This window comes from Trachinotus anak, unplaced genomic scaffold (assembly GCF_046630095.1).
Source record: "Trachinotus anak isolate AG129_WGS33_773 ecotype Australia unplaced genomic scaffold, CSIRO_AGI_Tana_v1 ptg000018l, whole genome shotgun sequence".
NCBI lineage: Eukaryota > Metazoa > Chordata > Actinopteri > Carangiformes > Carangidae > Trachinotus > Trachinotus anak.
Window position 1 is genome coordinate 5,931,677 of NW_027273869.1, and position 14,206 is coordinate 5,945,882.

The 14,206-nt window shown below is 39.9% G+C and overlaps 1 protein-coding gene across 3 annotated transcripts; it reads right to left on the reverse strand.

Moving 5' to 3' along the window:
- Nucleotides 1-1,858: 1,858 nt before the first annotated feature.
- On the reverse strand, nucleotides 1,859-13,334 carry LOC139635354 (mitogen-activated protein kinase 12-like). Of its 3 annotated transcripts, XM_071502569.1 has the most exons (17): nucleotides 12,989-13,256; nucleotides 12,190-12,319; nucleotides 11,891-11,949; nucleotides 11,696-11,807; nucleotides 11,468-11,497; nucleotides 10,309-10,356; nucleotides 10,100-10,214; nucleotides 9,937-10,008; nucleotides 9,549-9,628; nucleotides 8,676-8,754; nucleotides 8,397-8,570; nucleotides 7,625-7,627; nucleotides 4,042-4,284; nucleotides 3,703-3,960; nucleotides 2,907-3,155; nucleotides 2,708-2,810; nucleotides 2,029-2,166 (listed from the first exon to the last, which is right to left on the reverse strand). In XM_071502569.1, exons 1-16 carry the CDS (start codon nucleotides 13,105-13,107, stop codon nucleotides 2,722-2,724), a joined length of 1,860 nt encoding a protein of 619 aa, XP_071358670.1. In that variant the 5' UTR covers nucleotides 13,108-13,256; the 3' UTR covers nucleotides 2,029-2,166; nucleotides 2,708-2,721. The 3 variants fall into 3 exon arrangements, with proteins under 3 accessions (XP_071358669.1, XP_071358670.1, XP_071358667.1); XM_071502566.1 differs by lacking the exons at nucleotides 2,029-2,166; nucleotides 2,708-2,810; nucleotides 2,907-3,155; ... (1 more) ...; nucleotides 4,042-4,284; nucleotides 7,625-7,627 and adding an exon at nucleotides 7,323-7,551 and having other exon boundaries at nucleotides 12,989-13,334; XM_071502568.1 differs by lacking the exons at nucleotides 7,625-7,627; nucleotides 8,397-8,570; nucleotides 8,676-8,754; ... (7 more) ...; nucleotides 12,190-12,319; nucleotides 12,989-13,256 and adding exons at nucleotides 4,438-4,500; nucleotides 6,483-6,699 and having other exon boundaries at nucleotides 1,859-2,166; nucleotides 4,042-4,290.
- Nucleotides 13,335-14,206: the final 872 nt, after the last annotated feature.

A 14,206-nucleotide genomic window follows, 5' to 3' on the forward strand; every position in this document is an offset into this window, starting at 1 on the left:
CGCAACATAACGTTGGTTATCAGCTGGGTTTATTCTCTGCAGAGGGTGTGCGTGTTCGCAGCCGACATGCGGTTTGGTTTTGTCCTCTTTGGGTTGTGGTTGTTTCTTTTGTACCTGCAGACTTAATCCAGGTCAGATAATGTGACCGTCTCTGTGTTTTCATATCTCCCTGTGGTGGAAGATGTAAAGATTTTCAGCTCAGTTTATCACAGCATTTTGATGGAGTACAACTCCAGCTGTCTACAAGATCTGATACGGTTTAGTCTTTTCATTGTGTATTTACCTTTCATTAATACTTGCACTCTATGCAGTCGCTGTGCAAATCAAACATGCACCACTTGTAATTTTGGTGTATAAATTCACACGTTGGAAGCCTAAACCAGCACACAGCAAAGAAACTTCTGTTTATTTTTTCATTATAATTTCAGTCAACTGACCTAGAAACGGTTCCATAATATTACAAATCTGAAACAATTTGCAGATGTAAATGAAAAGACTTTTGATAAATGCAAGGTACTTGGTGTCTCACAAGGGTTTATTCCCAAACCCCTTTTGGTTCCTCATAATTTTTTTTTTTTTTTTTAACAATTGGTACCCACCTGTGGTGCAATGACAGCTCTGTGGTCGACTCTGTCTTCTTCATTTGGACACAAATTCCCACCCACATTATACCTGTCTGTCCTTTTTCAATACACCTGGAATAGTCTTTTTAGAGCATTTCTTTTTATTACAGGAATTCTGGTGGCAGAAAATTGCCAAAGATCAAATCTGCTAACAAGGCAAAAAGGCCCCTTGTAATTGGTAAATTGTACAGACATTATTTAATTTAATGAGTTGATCTGATAACTGTCCATTAAATGCTCACATCCTGTAGGACACAAGAGCCGTCACTTTATCCGTTAAAGCAGGTGAATTTCTCTTCTAAAGACTATAAACTGACAGGTGACTCCAAATGGTGCTTCAGGGTCTCTGTGTGATTAGAGGAGGCTTGAGCTTTGATTAATTTTTCAATTACTGTCACAATGAGAGCTAATTCCTGAGAGCCTCTTCGCCCCTCATCATCCTCCCATCCAAAGTAGTGAGAGTGATACATGTGTGAATTAAATCTCTGATACTGGAAGGATTGACAGGGTTTTCTTTTTTTTTTTTTTTTTTTTTAAATCAAAGCAAAAACAAGTACAAGCCGCAGTGAAGTACTTCTGAGAAAGTATTTGTCAGAGGACTGATATGAACCCTGGGTGTGTCCATTTACTGTCACTGCTGTTTGCCAGAAGATTTACTGAAAACATGCACCCTGAAATGCACAAGTGTGTGGAATAGCAAACAGATCTCATCCTTCAAATTACATATAGAACAATTTTCTTATTTTCCCATTATAGTCTTTGGTATGATTTACGTAACACATTTTAACAGGATTCGCAGATCTTTGTGGTGTGCTGTCACCATACAGCCTGCAGGTGGAGCCAAGGCTAAACCAGACTAATGTGACACACACACACACACACATATTCTCACTTTCTTTGCCTGCCCAGACCTCCTCTCAGTGTGTGGGTGTGTGCTAACTGTGCATGACTGAGTGATGCTTGAATGATGACTGACTGATCTCCCCCACTCTCCCATAAATTTTATCAAACTCATTAGACTGGATCTAAATACTGCTTTATGATCTCTCTAATTGTTCATTAAGGTTAATGACCTTTTGTAATTTCCAGCATAGCCCCACCCAGCAGCCTGAGCAGCCTGTCTGTCCCTCAGGTTAGGTATGAAAACATCCACACTGACATATTTCAATTGTGAGACCAAGTGTTTTATCCATATTTGATAACTATAACTGAAGAAAAGTGTCTGAGTCTTGTTATAAAAGTCAGCAGTGCATTTTATTTATGTATAAACATACATCTTTCAACATTTCAGCTGTATCGGTATAGAAGACTCTTACAAACATCTTGACAGATCAACTCATTATGACAGTAAATATGCTCCCTTCTCCACGCTTTGATGTTGAAGTACCGTTCCACGTCACTTACTTCAAAGTGCAAACAGGGCTCAGCCCACTGTCAACATGAGAGACAAATGTAAAGGAATAATATGCAGAGTGAGATTGCCGGTGTGCGAGTCATTAATCTGCCACAATTCAACCACCTTTCATTCAAAGAACCTAAAGATCTGAAAGACAGAGACAAAGACATGAAGAGAGAAATTATTTTTATGACGAACAGTACTTATTGTATAAGAACAATAAGTTAGTACTTACTGCCACAGTTGAAATAATGGTAAAAATAATAATTTAAAAAATTGACTTTAAGAAAAGAAATATGATATTATTAATGTGTAAATATATCAGTGAAGTAATATGTTGGGAAGCACGAAACAACAGCCAAGCAAACCACATTGCTGGGATCATGCTTCTCCCATGCTACAGTAAGAGCCAGTAATTTATTTCTTCAGTACTGGAGGCTGCAGTTTCAGGACTTTCAGGACCACAGGTCTAAGACCCTAGTTTTTCTACAGCTACAGTTCCACCGCGTGAAATTGTTACGGTTAATATTGTTCTACGCACATGTTTAGAACTAACTGGGTTTCTCACATGGTTGCAGTGCCACAAAACAGTAGGGTCCTAGAAATGTGGTCTAAGGATTGCGGCCCTGAGAGGCCTGAGACTGCAGCCTCCATGTCTGTAGAAACATGCTACTCGTGAGAGTCTCACCTGTCTGCATTCGATCACAGTGAAAAGGCAGCAGAAATGATGCAGGCCAACAGCAGCACTGCTGAAGTCACTTCAGGATGAGCGGACAGGTTGTGATCTGACCCTGTACCCAAAAAAAGAGAAAAATCTGCAGGTCAGCAGTCACAGTGTTAATACGACGTAAGATTATGTACATTAAAGCACATTATAGCTGATCTACCTTTCATTCGTATAGTTCGTACAGCTGTGGCTGTCTTCCTTGAAACAGTGTTTTGTGCTTCACACTTGAGAGTCACAGATTTAAGCGGATGATCCACTGTCATCTCAATCACATTGCCCCTCAGAGTCTGAGTGTCCACAGACGATACGTAGCGACAAGATGGCTGACAATCAGCGGTACACACAAACTTATACTTTTCTGCGATTTGGATAATGTCAGGGCCTTTGATCTGGACCTCTGCTGGACCAGCTGAAAGAAAGATAGTGAGATCACTGCTCAGAGTGCAAAGCATGGAAGCCCAGAGGTTGTGGGGAAAAATGATTATATCTTAAACTTAAAGTTATCTTAAGTTTAATTTGTAACGTGTAGCTCGTTTAATTAGTTTAATATGCTTGTTTGCTGTATTGTCAAAAAACTGATACCACTTTCATGTCAGTACGCTAAATGAAGCTACAGCTAGCTTAGCATAAAGAGAGCTAGCCTAGCATAAAGAGAGCTAGCCTAGCTTCAGAAGTTTCTTACTCAAAAGTAAGAAAATCTGATGACCAGCACCTCTTAAGCTAATTGATAAACACATTACATCTCCATCATAATCAAGCACATAGACTGCTGTAAAATTTGTTATATTTTAGACTTCTGTTTTTAACATATTAATTAATGAACTTCAGAGGTGCTGAAGTTAATACTGGAAGCGAACATCAACCAGGCATAGCTAGATATCTGGGCTCCTCTTATTCCCATTGGAAAAAAGCTTTCTCTCCAGGTTCCAGTAAATCTAGTAAATCTCTTAACTCACATGTTACAGTAATGTTTCGAGTGGCAGCGACAAACAGCCCAGACACACTATTGGTGGCTTTGCAGATGACAAATTTGGAGTTGTCCATCTCCCGAGGAGTGATAGAAATCACATTCCCTTGACCACTTATCCATGGGCCATTGTCTGTCTTCCAGGCATAAATACAAGATGGCCGACAGTAGGCGTGGCAGCTGTAGGTGTGGCTTACAGTCGGATTCATCAAATCAGGGCCTGATATGGAAATGTTGGCCGGTCCAGCTAAGGTGAGATAGACATGGGTCATTATTATGAGGCGACGTATGTTATCAAAACAGTTTCCAATTCTCAACAGCCACATACCTAACACCTGTAGCTGCTTTGTTGTCGTGGCAGTCAGCCCTGTGTCCTCCTGTGTGGCTGTACATGTCACCGTTAAAGCCTCCATCCAACTGGTTACAGTGAAGGCTAGTACATTGCCCTGACCCTGGGCCTTCTGTCCATCCAAAGACATGGAGTAGGTACATGTGGGGCATTTGGCATCACACTCAATGCTGCTCGGCACGCCCACAGTTACATAGTCTGGACCGACAATCGATACTTTCACTCCGTCTGAAAATGTCACAATCACAACTATCGATTAGAAACGTTTTCACACCTCACTACAGCAATCAAGTCAATTTAATAGTATTTTGATATTTAAGGTGATCCCGAAAGCACCTTTATGATAATATTTATTCTATGACTGACATAACTTACTGTTATCATCATCGTCATCTAGTTCAGGCTGCTTTCCATCTGAAGACAGTGCTGGCTGAAGGCCTAGCGGGCAGTGAAAAAGTACTTCATAAACATCCAGTTCTAAGCAAAGTCCACTACCTAGCTCTTTCAAGAGCTTTTATCCGTATCACACAGTCTTCACCAGTAGAAGAAATTTGCTCAGTTGACATAGAGGATGTTGAAAGCTAGTAAGTATATGTTGAGTTGGGATTGTTTGGGCAAACTAAAGGTCAAGAATGAACTGTGTTGCATATGTTACCCCTCCTTTTAGGTCAGGGTCCTTGTGGGTAACCTGTGTGTGTGATGTAATCACTGTGGCGTTATGGGAAGTAGATCTCCCTCTTGCGTCTGTGACTGAGAAGGTACCACATGCTGTTACAGCCATAGAAGAACTACATGCTACAGGTAGTCAGTAACAAGTGTGTAGATAAGCTTAGGATAGTGGCATAAAAGTGTTGAAAGGCTCGGAGTTGTGTTTGTCGTGGTCTAGAAGGCAATTTATGTTTGATTGTTTTTGGACTCTTGATTTGGCCTTTTGATCTAGTTCCTGTTTTATTTTGAAACTACTTCCCTTGTGAGTTTCATATTATTTTACTTCCTGTTTTTGCCTTTTGTCTTTCTTTCTCCTTGTTAATTCTCTGCCCCGGCCTAATGTGTTTCACCTGTGTTCAATTACCCTTGCATCCTTGTGTATTTAAGTCTCTGTCTTCCCCTTTGTCTTTGTCAGTGTGTCTGTTCTCCTATGATTGTTTACCTGTTGAAATCTAGATTTTTTTTTCTGTTCCCTCAGTCAAGTTTCCGTTCATCGTATGCCTGAATTTTTGGATTTTCTGGTTTTTGTTAAGGCCTTGGTTTTGGATTTTTGTTTGTTTTTTTTTTTTTTTTTGTTTTTTTTGTAAGATTCCCCTCACACTTTTGTTTGTCTGCGTTTGGGTTCAGCATTTCTTACCAAATGTGATAGTGTTCACCATCAGCAACAAAATAAAGTTGTTCCAAATGCTACTCAAACGCCTCATCAGCTTCCAGACCAAATGCTAGCTACCAGCTAAGTTATGAGCCAGGAAGGCGGGAAGAAGGTAACACTTAATTTTTAAGCTGACAGGGATGCAAGGTCCTAAAAGTGCCATGGACAAAAACTCATACGAAGCTCATATCTCAACAGATTCATCTCCATGACAACTGAGTAGCCTCCATCTGCTGATGAAGACCTGTGATATGATTGAAAGAGCAGGGAAAAGCTGATAAGTACCCTGATTTGTAAATTTTTTGCCAATTATTTTGGGAATTAGAAAAATCTAGCAGTAGTGGAACAAATGCCGCATCTTTGAGGTTTCTCCAAGTAGAAATAACACATTCTTTCTGTTACTAGTCAAAAGTTAAATTCAGTAAAACAATAAGTAATAAAACAAATGCTCGTTCAGTTTAATTATCAGTGTTTACCTGCTACAGACTCAGTTGGACTAGCTTGTTTTGGCTGAATATCCTTAAAGTATCAAAACTAATAGCTCACATTATGCAGAAAAAATATGTATCTTTATAAGCCAGTTAATGTGAAAGTACCATTTTACTGTTGTACTTGACATGGAGCTAATTGTGACTTACAGTGTTGTGTGTTTTAATCTATAAAAATATTCTACAAACCATTAACTACATTGAAAAAGTTTAAAGGTTTTGTGTGTGAACTCTTAATATGTATAGTAACTTCTGATAAAGATTTCAAATGTATACAAAAAGTATATTTATTTCTCAAATGCAGAGGACTGGAAGAATAAACTGTCTTGACATAGAAAAATTCAAGTAGAGTTAGGAGAAATTGCACTGTGGTTCATGATATATCACATTTACAACAGGTAACATACAAAGTAATCAGTGTAAAAACAGTAAAAATAAGATTTCAGATAATCAATAAAGGGCAGTATGGCAGCACTGTTGTAGGCCTACATTGTGCCAAAGGACCAAATCATCTCTGCTAAAATTCAACTCCCCCAATGGTATTTTTGTCAAAAGGAAAATCCTTGTGTTACCTGTCAGAATCAGCAGCAACAAAAGTCTGCTGAGATTTGAGTGTCCTCCGTTTTGTTTAGATGTGTAGGTACTTTCCATTGTCCTGTGAGAACTTGAAGCATAAGGCCACCAGGAAATACACCACTGGCACTGCACAGTTGGTCAACATCAGCAGGCAAACAGCTCTTATCGGTGCTAAGAAGAAACCTGCCCTCTTAGTCACTCTGGTGGTAAATTCATTGCTTGGACTGTGACCCAGAGTGGATGTAAGCGTTTTCATTACTTTTACAGGTTTTCTTTAGTTGCACAGGTGAGAAGGGACTCCATGGAAAAGGTCAGTTGTGAGAGTGAAGGATTACAGAGCAGAAGCGCGCCTGTGTTTGAGTTTCTGGCTCAGAGCTTGAGGGAGTGATTTGGATAGTTAAATGAAGTGAGCCCAAAAAAGGAAATGTCACAGGTCTGATCACTGCAACAGGGAATATGCCCCATTCAAATTATGAAATAAATTTATATTAGACATATTACAACAAACAAAATGTAACAGAATTAGCTACAGAGGAAACACCTTAAATAAAATTAGATAAGTAGTCCTGCAGAGGTTGATATGATTTATATGAGCATATTATTCACTTCTGCCCTCCCAGCATTCACCTGTACAAATTGGTGACCTCGCCTTCTAGTTCCAGAAATAATGTCCATTATCAGAATGAATGATCAAAATGCAAACAGATGAAAAAACTGTTGCACAATGGATACACTGAGGTTAAAGAAGCAGAGGCAGTTCACCTTAATTTAAACAATGACGTTCAAGATGATGGACAAAATAATCTGACACACAAACACTAACATGACAACTGAGCTTCTAAACAATTGAGCAAATCACATTTATTAAAAGCAAAAACTAACAACATCCGACATTCCTATACAAATACAAAAAAAATATTATTTTTGTGTGCGTGTAAGAACATGTGTGCAGAGGTGTGTGTGTGTGTGTGTGTGTGTGTGTGTGTGTGTGTGTGGTGTCTTAAAGTGACGTCTCCTTTGAGTCCCTGGGCAGCCTGAAGGTCAGTATCTCTGTGAAAGTGTGACCTGTACAAACACAAAGAAAAGGATCATGCATCCACCATCCTAAAGCACGTCTGTGTCTAGATTTAAGTGCAACACCCTCATTATTCATCTTATGAAACAATTTTTTTCCAGCAAAGATGTGTAAATAAGATCATTAGTGACCTCCTCTGGCAAACAGCAGGTACCGTCATTTCTTGCTACATCACTATGGCTGCTCCTGTCCCTCTGAATTTGATTAATTAACACAACGAAATGTCCCTTTAAGGAGAATTAAGTCTTAAACCTGCATTCATTGTTTTGTTTTTTTTGGGGATTGTGGCAAGTGCAACAATTTGTAAACACAACAATGACATAAGTTAGCTAACACCTATTTCCACATCCAGGCAAAAGAAAGCAACATTAGGATTTATCTGGAGTTGTTTTAGCTGATGTGATAAACACAAATATATACAGTATATTATATAATATAATACACAACATATAAAATCCTATATATTATTATTATTATGTATAATATACATAATATAGGTCCAATATTTTCTCTTCTTTTAGCTGCTTTGTTTCCTGTAATTTCTGAGAGAAATATCTGGCTCTTTAGCTGTTTAATGTTACACAGTGTTCACTAGCAAGTTGCTAACTTTTCTGTTTTGTGCTGGTCAGGTTGCATTCAGTGCCAGCTGCTGCTGGAAACAAGGCTAATGAGAGTTATGAGACTAAACTAAAGCAATAATGTTATGGATCTCAAAATAACTGACAGAGGCTAAAAAGAACTGAAAAGCTGAGATGAACTGCAAAATTTGGTGATCATTTCTGCAGGTTTGACAATACAAATACACCTTTAAATCAAATCAGCCCCTCGCTCTTACGTTTCCACTGGTCCAGCGGCAGGTCTGTGTTGTCCATGGTCTGATCGTATGGCAGCGCCTCGGTCTCCTCCTCTGTGTCTCTGAACTCGCTAAAGAATGGCAGGTCCAGTGCCTCCGAGGCGCTCACCCTCCGCTCAGGGTCCAGAAGCAGCATCTTTTCCAAGACACACACTGCTGCAGTGCACATCAACATCTCAGAGTCAGCATGATAGGATTTAGCGGCCATGACTTACTGATATCATTAGGTAGCTACAGTGAAGAACAGAGATCTTCACATACCATTTGAGGTAGCTTTGGAGAAAACGGAGTGCAAATCTTTTTTTGGCACTTTCGGTAGACTTCTGATGTAGTTTTTGGCCTGTTAGGAGAGGAAGTGCAGAGAGACAGGTGACAGCAGATGGTATGTTTTGTGATTTTTTTCTTTTGATACTTATTTCTGTATTTGACCATTTCATTGCAAAAAGTCTCACTTAAAAAAAATATATATTTTTTTTAAATGGTTACTATCCCTTTACAGGAAAGTAACTAAGAACACAGTGAGTTAGTGGTTGTGAAAGACTTGGATAAAATGCATAATTAATTTACAACAAACATCATTATACAACAAAATAAATAAATAAAATTTTATTGGTGAAGCAGTTTCCAGACTGAGGAGGTGGCACAGCAGCGTTAGTAGGTTTAAAGTGCTATTCCACCCAAAATATATCACTTGGGTATCAAACACTCACCCACTTCAGGCTTAAAAGGTAGCTATAAAAAGCTGGAAAAAGTAGTTTCCTTAATAATGGATAACAACAGCTGAGTTCAGCCTGAATTCACTCAGCAACAATGGGTTTCAACTGAGGAAAAAAATAGTAGTAAATACTGTAAAAACCACTCCTATATTCCTAATAGGAATAGAAGGTTATGGTGCAGGAGGGATTTGAGAATTTTGGATGGATATTATAATACTTCTTTTTATGATTAAAACTATAAAAATGAAGTGAAACTCACTATTAGAAATCAGTAAAACCACTATGAATCCAAGCTGTCCACAGTTGCTGTTCTCTTTGAGGTTTGAGGGACCTACAACTACAAACTTTCCACTGCCACCGTTCATCTTGTTCAGCTCAGCCAGTGACTGTTTCACACTCAATAGGATGTGTGTCTTACATCTTGGCTCTGTAGCTTCACAACAAAGTCAGCAGTTGGGGTTCCTGTAATCTTCATGATTTCTCGGAGTTGGTCCAGGTCTGATAGCCGGTATGGTCAAGTATCATCTGTTGCATGAGTTTTTAACATTCAAATGTAAGCGTTCTATTTAACGTTCAGAGCTAGTGTGATCAACATGAAGAGACAATAAATGCAGGAAATTAAATGGTGCTAATTTGTCTTTACTATTTTGAAGGGCTTCATTGTTTAGTTTCGAAGGACAACAGATCTAGAAGCGAGTCAACTAATATCTCTCATACTGACACATTACAAAATAGTGACATCCAATAAGTCTGACGCCGTCTGCAAATGGTAAAATCAAGCTGGCGTTGAGGACAGTTAAGGATACGATCACTTCCCTTGAACAGCGGCTTTCCCAGCAGCATCTCTGCCATGATACAGCCTGCAGACCAAATATCCACTGCAACAGAGACAAACATCAGTTTTCTCATTTACTCTTGTTTTTGTTTCTGCACTCCCATTGACACATATCGCAATATATGAGAGTTTACCAGTTTGTGTGTAGTGCATCCAGTTGAGGATGACCTCAGGCGCTCGGTACCAGCGTGTCACAACGTAGCCGGTCATTTCTGAGTCCGCCTGCCTTGCTAGGCCAAAGTCAAGAATCTAGGCATGAGAGAAAATAAATACAACTGTAAAATGAAACTGTGTAAAAACATGGAAACATATCTGAAGATGTTTGTATTTTGAGTTAGGGTACCTTTAACTCACAGTCTGGGTTAATGGCTAAATTTCCAGGTTTAAGGTCCTGTGGGATAGAGAGGTGTGAAACAGAGGAAACGATGAGACTATTTATTACACAAAAAGTTATGGCTGTCGTCAGAGGACATGTGCTTGTCATTTTTTCATGTTTTGAGGACAGAATTTGTTATATTTACATGCCTGGTTGATTTTAGGTAGCAAGGTATTTTCAACATGGTTATATAAATATTATTTGGAATAAAATTCTTTAATTTTGGTCACGTTAATTGAGATTTAAAGGTCCCATATTGTATAAAGTGAGATTTCTATGTCTCTTTTGATTATAAAGCAGGTCTAGGTTTATACTGTGAAAGTATTAAAGTGCTCAGTCCACAGGGGAATACACGCAGCCCATATTCAGAAACTGTGCCTTAAAATGAGCCCACAGGACTTATGTAACTTTGTGATGTCATAAAGCAGTCACCACCCTCCACCATGCCCCAAGCCGAGGCCACCTGGACCCACCATCCAACCATGCAGGGTTTGGTTCCTCTGAGTGTTTGCCTGAATTGTTATATCTTTATTTGATCACTCAGAAAATAGTGAGCCAATCACAAGAGAGTCTCGGAGCCTTTCTTCTGATTGGCTCACTGACCCTGTTGTTACTAGATTTCCATAGAGAAGCCTGAGAGAGGAGATGTAAAACTACACTGAGATGGTTTTTGGATCTGAAAACCACAAATATATCTTGTTATGGATATCAACATCTCAAATGAAACACAGGATAAGTGTAAAATATTTCACCATTACAGGCATATACAAGGACACAAAGAGACTTTGGATCCCTGAACATTGACTAGAGGGCTTCTGCCTCCTCCAGGGCTGGAAACAATGAACTAAATCCAGCTGTTCAGTGGGAATGTGACAAATACAGATTTCCAAAATTAATTCTTACAACTTCTACTTGAATTTACTGAAGGGTAAAGTCAAAGAAATTTGTTTAGACATCTGGGACATTTCAATAACAAAATTTAACAGACAGCGGATTGTTGTGTGTTCATATGCACACACAGAGCAAAGCTCCCTTTGTGGGAATCGGGATGAATGGCACTGGATGTGAAAAAGAGCAAGAACCCCACCCCCAAAGCTCATAGACTGAAAGGTCAAAGTTCACGCACCCTGTGGATGATCCCTGCAGAGTGGATATACTGAGGAGAGAGAAGACACAGACAACATCAGCAAGTTTAGCTAAACTCACTCAAATAAGCACAGGACCCTCACTTTGTTCGCATAGTTATTAACAATGGTGGGGAAAAGACTTTTAGTGACACATAACTGTTGCTGTATTCACAAACAGATACCGTGTGGACGCCAGTGAAAGTCAGTGTGTTGGTAAAAGTGTTCACCTTGAGTCCTTTCAGCATCTGATAGACGAGGAACTGCACTCTGTCCTCCGATAACCTCTCCAGCTTCATCAGTTTGCCGAGGTCCGTGCCCATGAACGGCATCACCAGGTAACTGTGGAGGAGGGAAGAAGTCAGATCTTCCAAAATGCACCAGTTGCTTTTATAATGAGTGTTTAGGAAGGCTCTTGAACTCACAAGTCACGTAAGCGGTCCAATGAGATTTCAGCAGTGAAAACATCCAGCAGACCAATCACCTGCTCAGGAAGAAGAAATAAAACCAGAAATAAAGTCTGATAAATATATTAAAAGCAAGAAAACTGAAATAATTAGGCTACAATCCCATACCCTTCTTTTTAAAAGGCGTTAAATGTATTTCGCAGGAGATTTTTCATAAACATTTCCTCGCAAACTATTAATCTCAGTCTAAAGAAAAACAAAGGTCAGAGACTAAATATACATGTGCAGCTTTAAAGTTCTCCAAAGAGAGCTCTTACATTTTCATGCTTCATGTGTTTGAGGAGCCGCAGCTCTCTGTACGCCCTTTTGGCAAAAAGTTTGGACTGGAAGGGCCGGTGGAGTTTCTTGATGGCCACCTGCGTCCCTGTCCGGCGGTCCCATGCTGAACTGAAATGAACAGATCCACGATATCTAGTTATATTACAAAAGAAAGGTTGAACTGCAGTCCATTTCCATGTTGGTGTCTGTAAGGAAATCAGCAGGTGTAATTAATAACATCTGGGACACCTAAATGGAGCTGTCATTACAGTAATGTTATTAATTATACTCGTGCCTTCCCTGCTATGACAAGTCACAATATCTGCTGGGGAAAAAAAAGCCCATTTGTGATTGAAGACAAAGTAGTGGTGCATTCTATGCACTTAAGTTGGGGTCTTTGACTTCTCCTAACAATGAGCCTGGGGGTGGTTTTCTTTGTTCACCCTCATCCACACAACACAATGCAAAGAGAGGCCCTGCAGAGCCAGCTGTGGAGTTGCTACTGACCAAAATACCCCACACAAGCAGTGGTGCTGCTGCAGGACCATTGTACCCAAAGCAGACTAACTTTAAGTATGGAGGTAAAAGTCGACCTGAGTAAAATAAAGTAAAACTGATGCAAGAATAATATAATGCTTGTGTCTTTCAGTTTAGGTTCGTTACTTGAGCAATGGGGAAAGGTCAGAAGATGCAAATTAAAACATAAAATACAGGAAGGTGTTTTGCTATAGTCGATTGCTGCAGTAGATAACTGTTTTCCTCTGAGGTGTGAAGGCGATTGTTTCTTCCAAGACTTACCACACTGTTCCATAGGCTCCTGTCCCGACCTGCTTTAAGTCCCGGTACCTTTCCGGAACCTCCCACACGGTTCTGTTGACCTCCTGCCGGTAGAACCCCGTCCTGGGCCGCACAGCCATACCCTACCGACTCCCCAAGGCTGAGCTCAGGATGTGGGTCCGCTCGCTTCTCGGCTCCGGTCCACTCATGTGAAGGAATAATGTTTTTATTGTAAACGCCTAAGACGCGCAGTCCGTCCCACAGTGAAGACCACCGGGTAAATTCCTCCAGATGAACCGGCCGACCACTTGTGCGCCTTGTAGGGTAGCCAGTTACACCCCCAACACACACACACACACACACACACGTCGTTAGTCATGGGTCCTGGTCGCCCGGGGCAGTCTATGGGTGTGTCTACAATGTGGGGGGAAAAAACCCACCAAACTAACCAAACATCTGCCCACCCTAACCTTCCACCCCTATAACACCCCTGGAATATTCCTTTTAATGTGTAATTATATTCAATGTTTCTCCAATATTCCTACAGTACTAATTTTACACTGAGCATCACAAATCATTATTTAAAAACTTTATATATATATATATATATATATATATGTGTGTTTGTGTGTCAACTTAATACTGTAACTCAACTGCATGGTTTTAGAAAGTTATTATGACTTAGATTGGTTTGATATTTTTTATTTTTAATAAGAATGGTTTGTGAGTATGTTTCCAGAGTGCCTGTGCTGAGTAATAATAAGTCAGCAGGGAGGGATCTCATCCAGCTCCAGGAGCTTGGTGATGAGGTCCGTATCACAGTCAGCGTTACAGTTGAGGTCCGGACAAAGGCACAGTAATTTCTTTTTTGCACTTCACTATGTGTACAGGGATTTTCTCATGTTCAACCAGAAGAGGTCCTTCTCCACACCCCTGTCACATTGTTGGAAGAACATCCATCCATCCGTCCATTCGTTAGTGACACCAATTACCTTTTATAGGGTTGCTGACACTGGGCGAGAGGTGGTGTAACACACTGTCTGTCACAGGGCTACACTGGAAGTACACTATTGTCAAAAAGATCCCTGTATGCTGCAGCATTGAGATTTCCTTAAAAGGTCCCACATTACACTTTTCCTATGTTTTATTTGAATTCTTGATATCCATCAGAAGATATATTTGTGGTTTGAAGTGCCAGAAATCACATCGATGTAGTTTCACACCCCGTGTCTTAGGCTT

What these genes read in the sequence shown, in the direction of transcription:
- LOC139635354 (XM_071502569.1), bottom strand. Translation starts at nt 13,107, where the DNA reads ATGGCTGTGCGGCCCAGGACGGGGTTCTACCGGCAGGAGGTCAACAGA. An exon ending in TGAAGCTACAGAGCCAAGAT is followed by an intron (nt 8,755 to 9,548) that starts GTAAGACACACA and finishes CTCTCCTAACAG; the next exon opens with GCCAAAAACTACATCAGAAG. An exon ending in TCGAAACATTACTGTAACAT is followed by an intron (nt 3,156 to 3,702) that starts GTGAGTTAAGAG and finishes TCTTTCTTTCAG; the next exon opens with CTGGTCCAGCAGAGGTCCAG.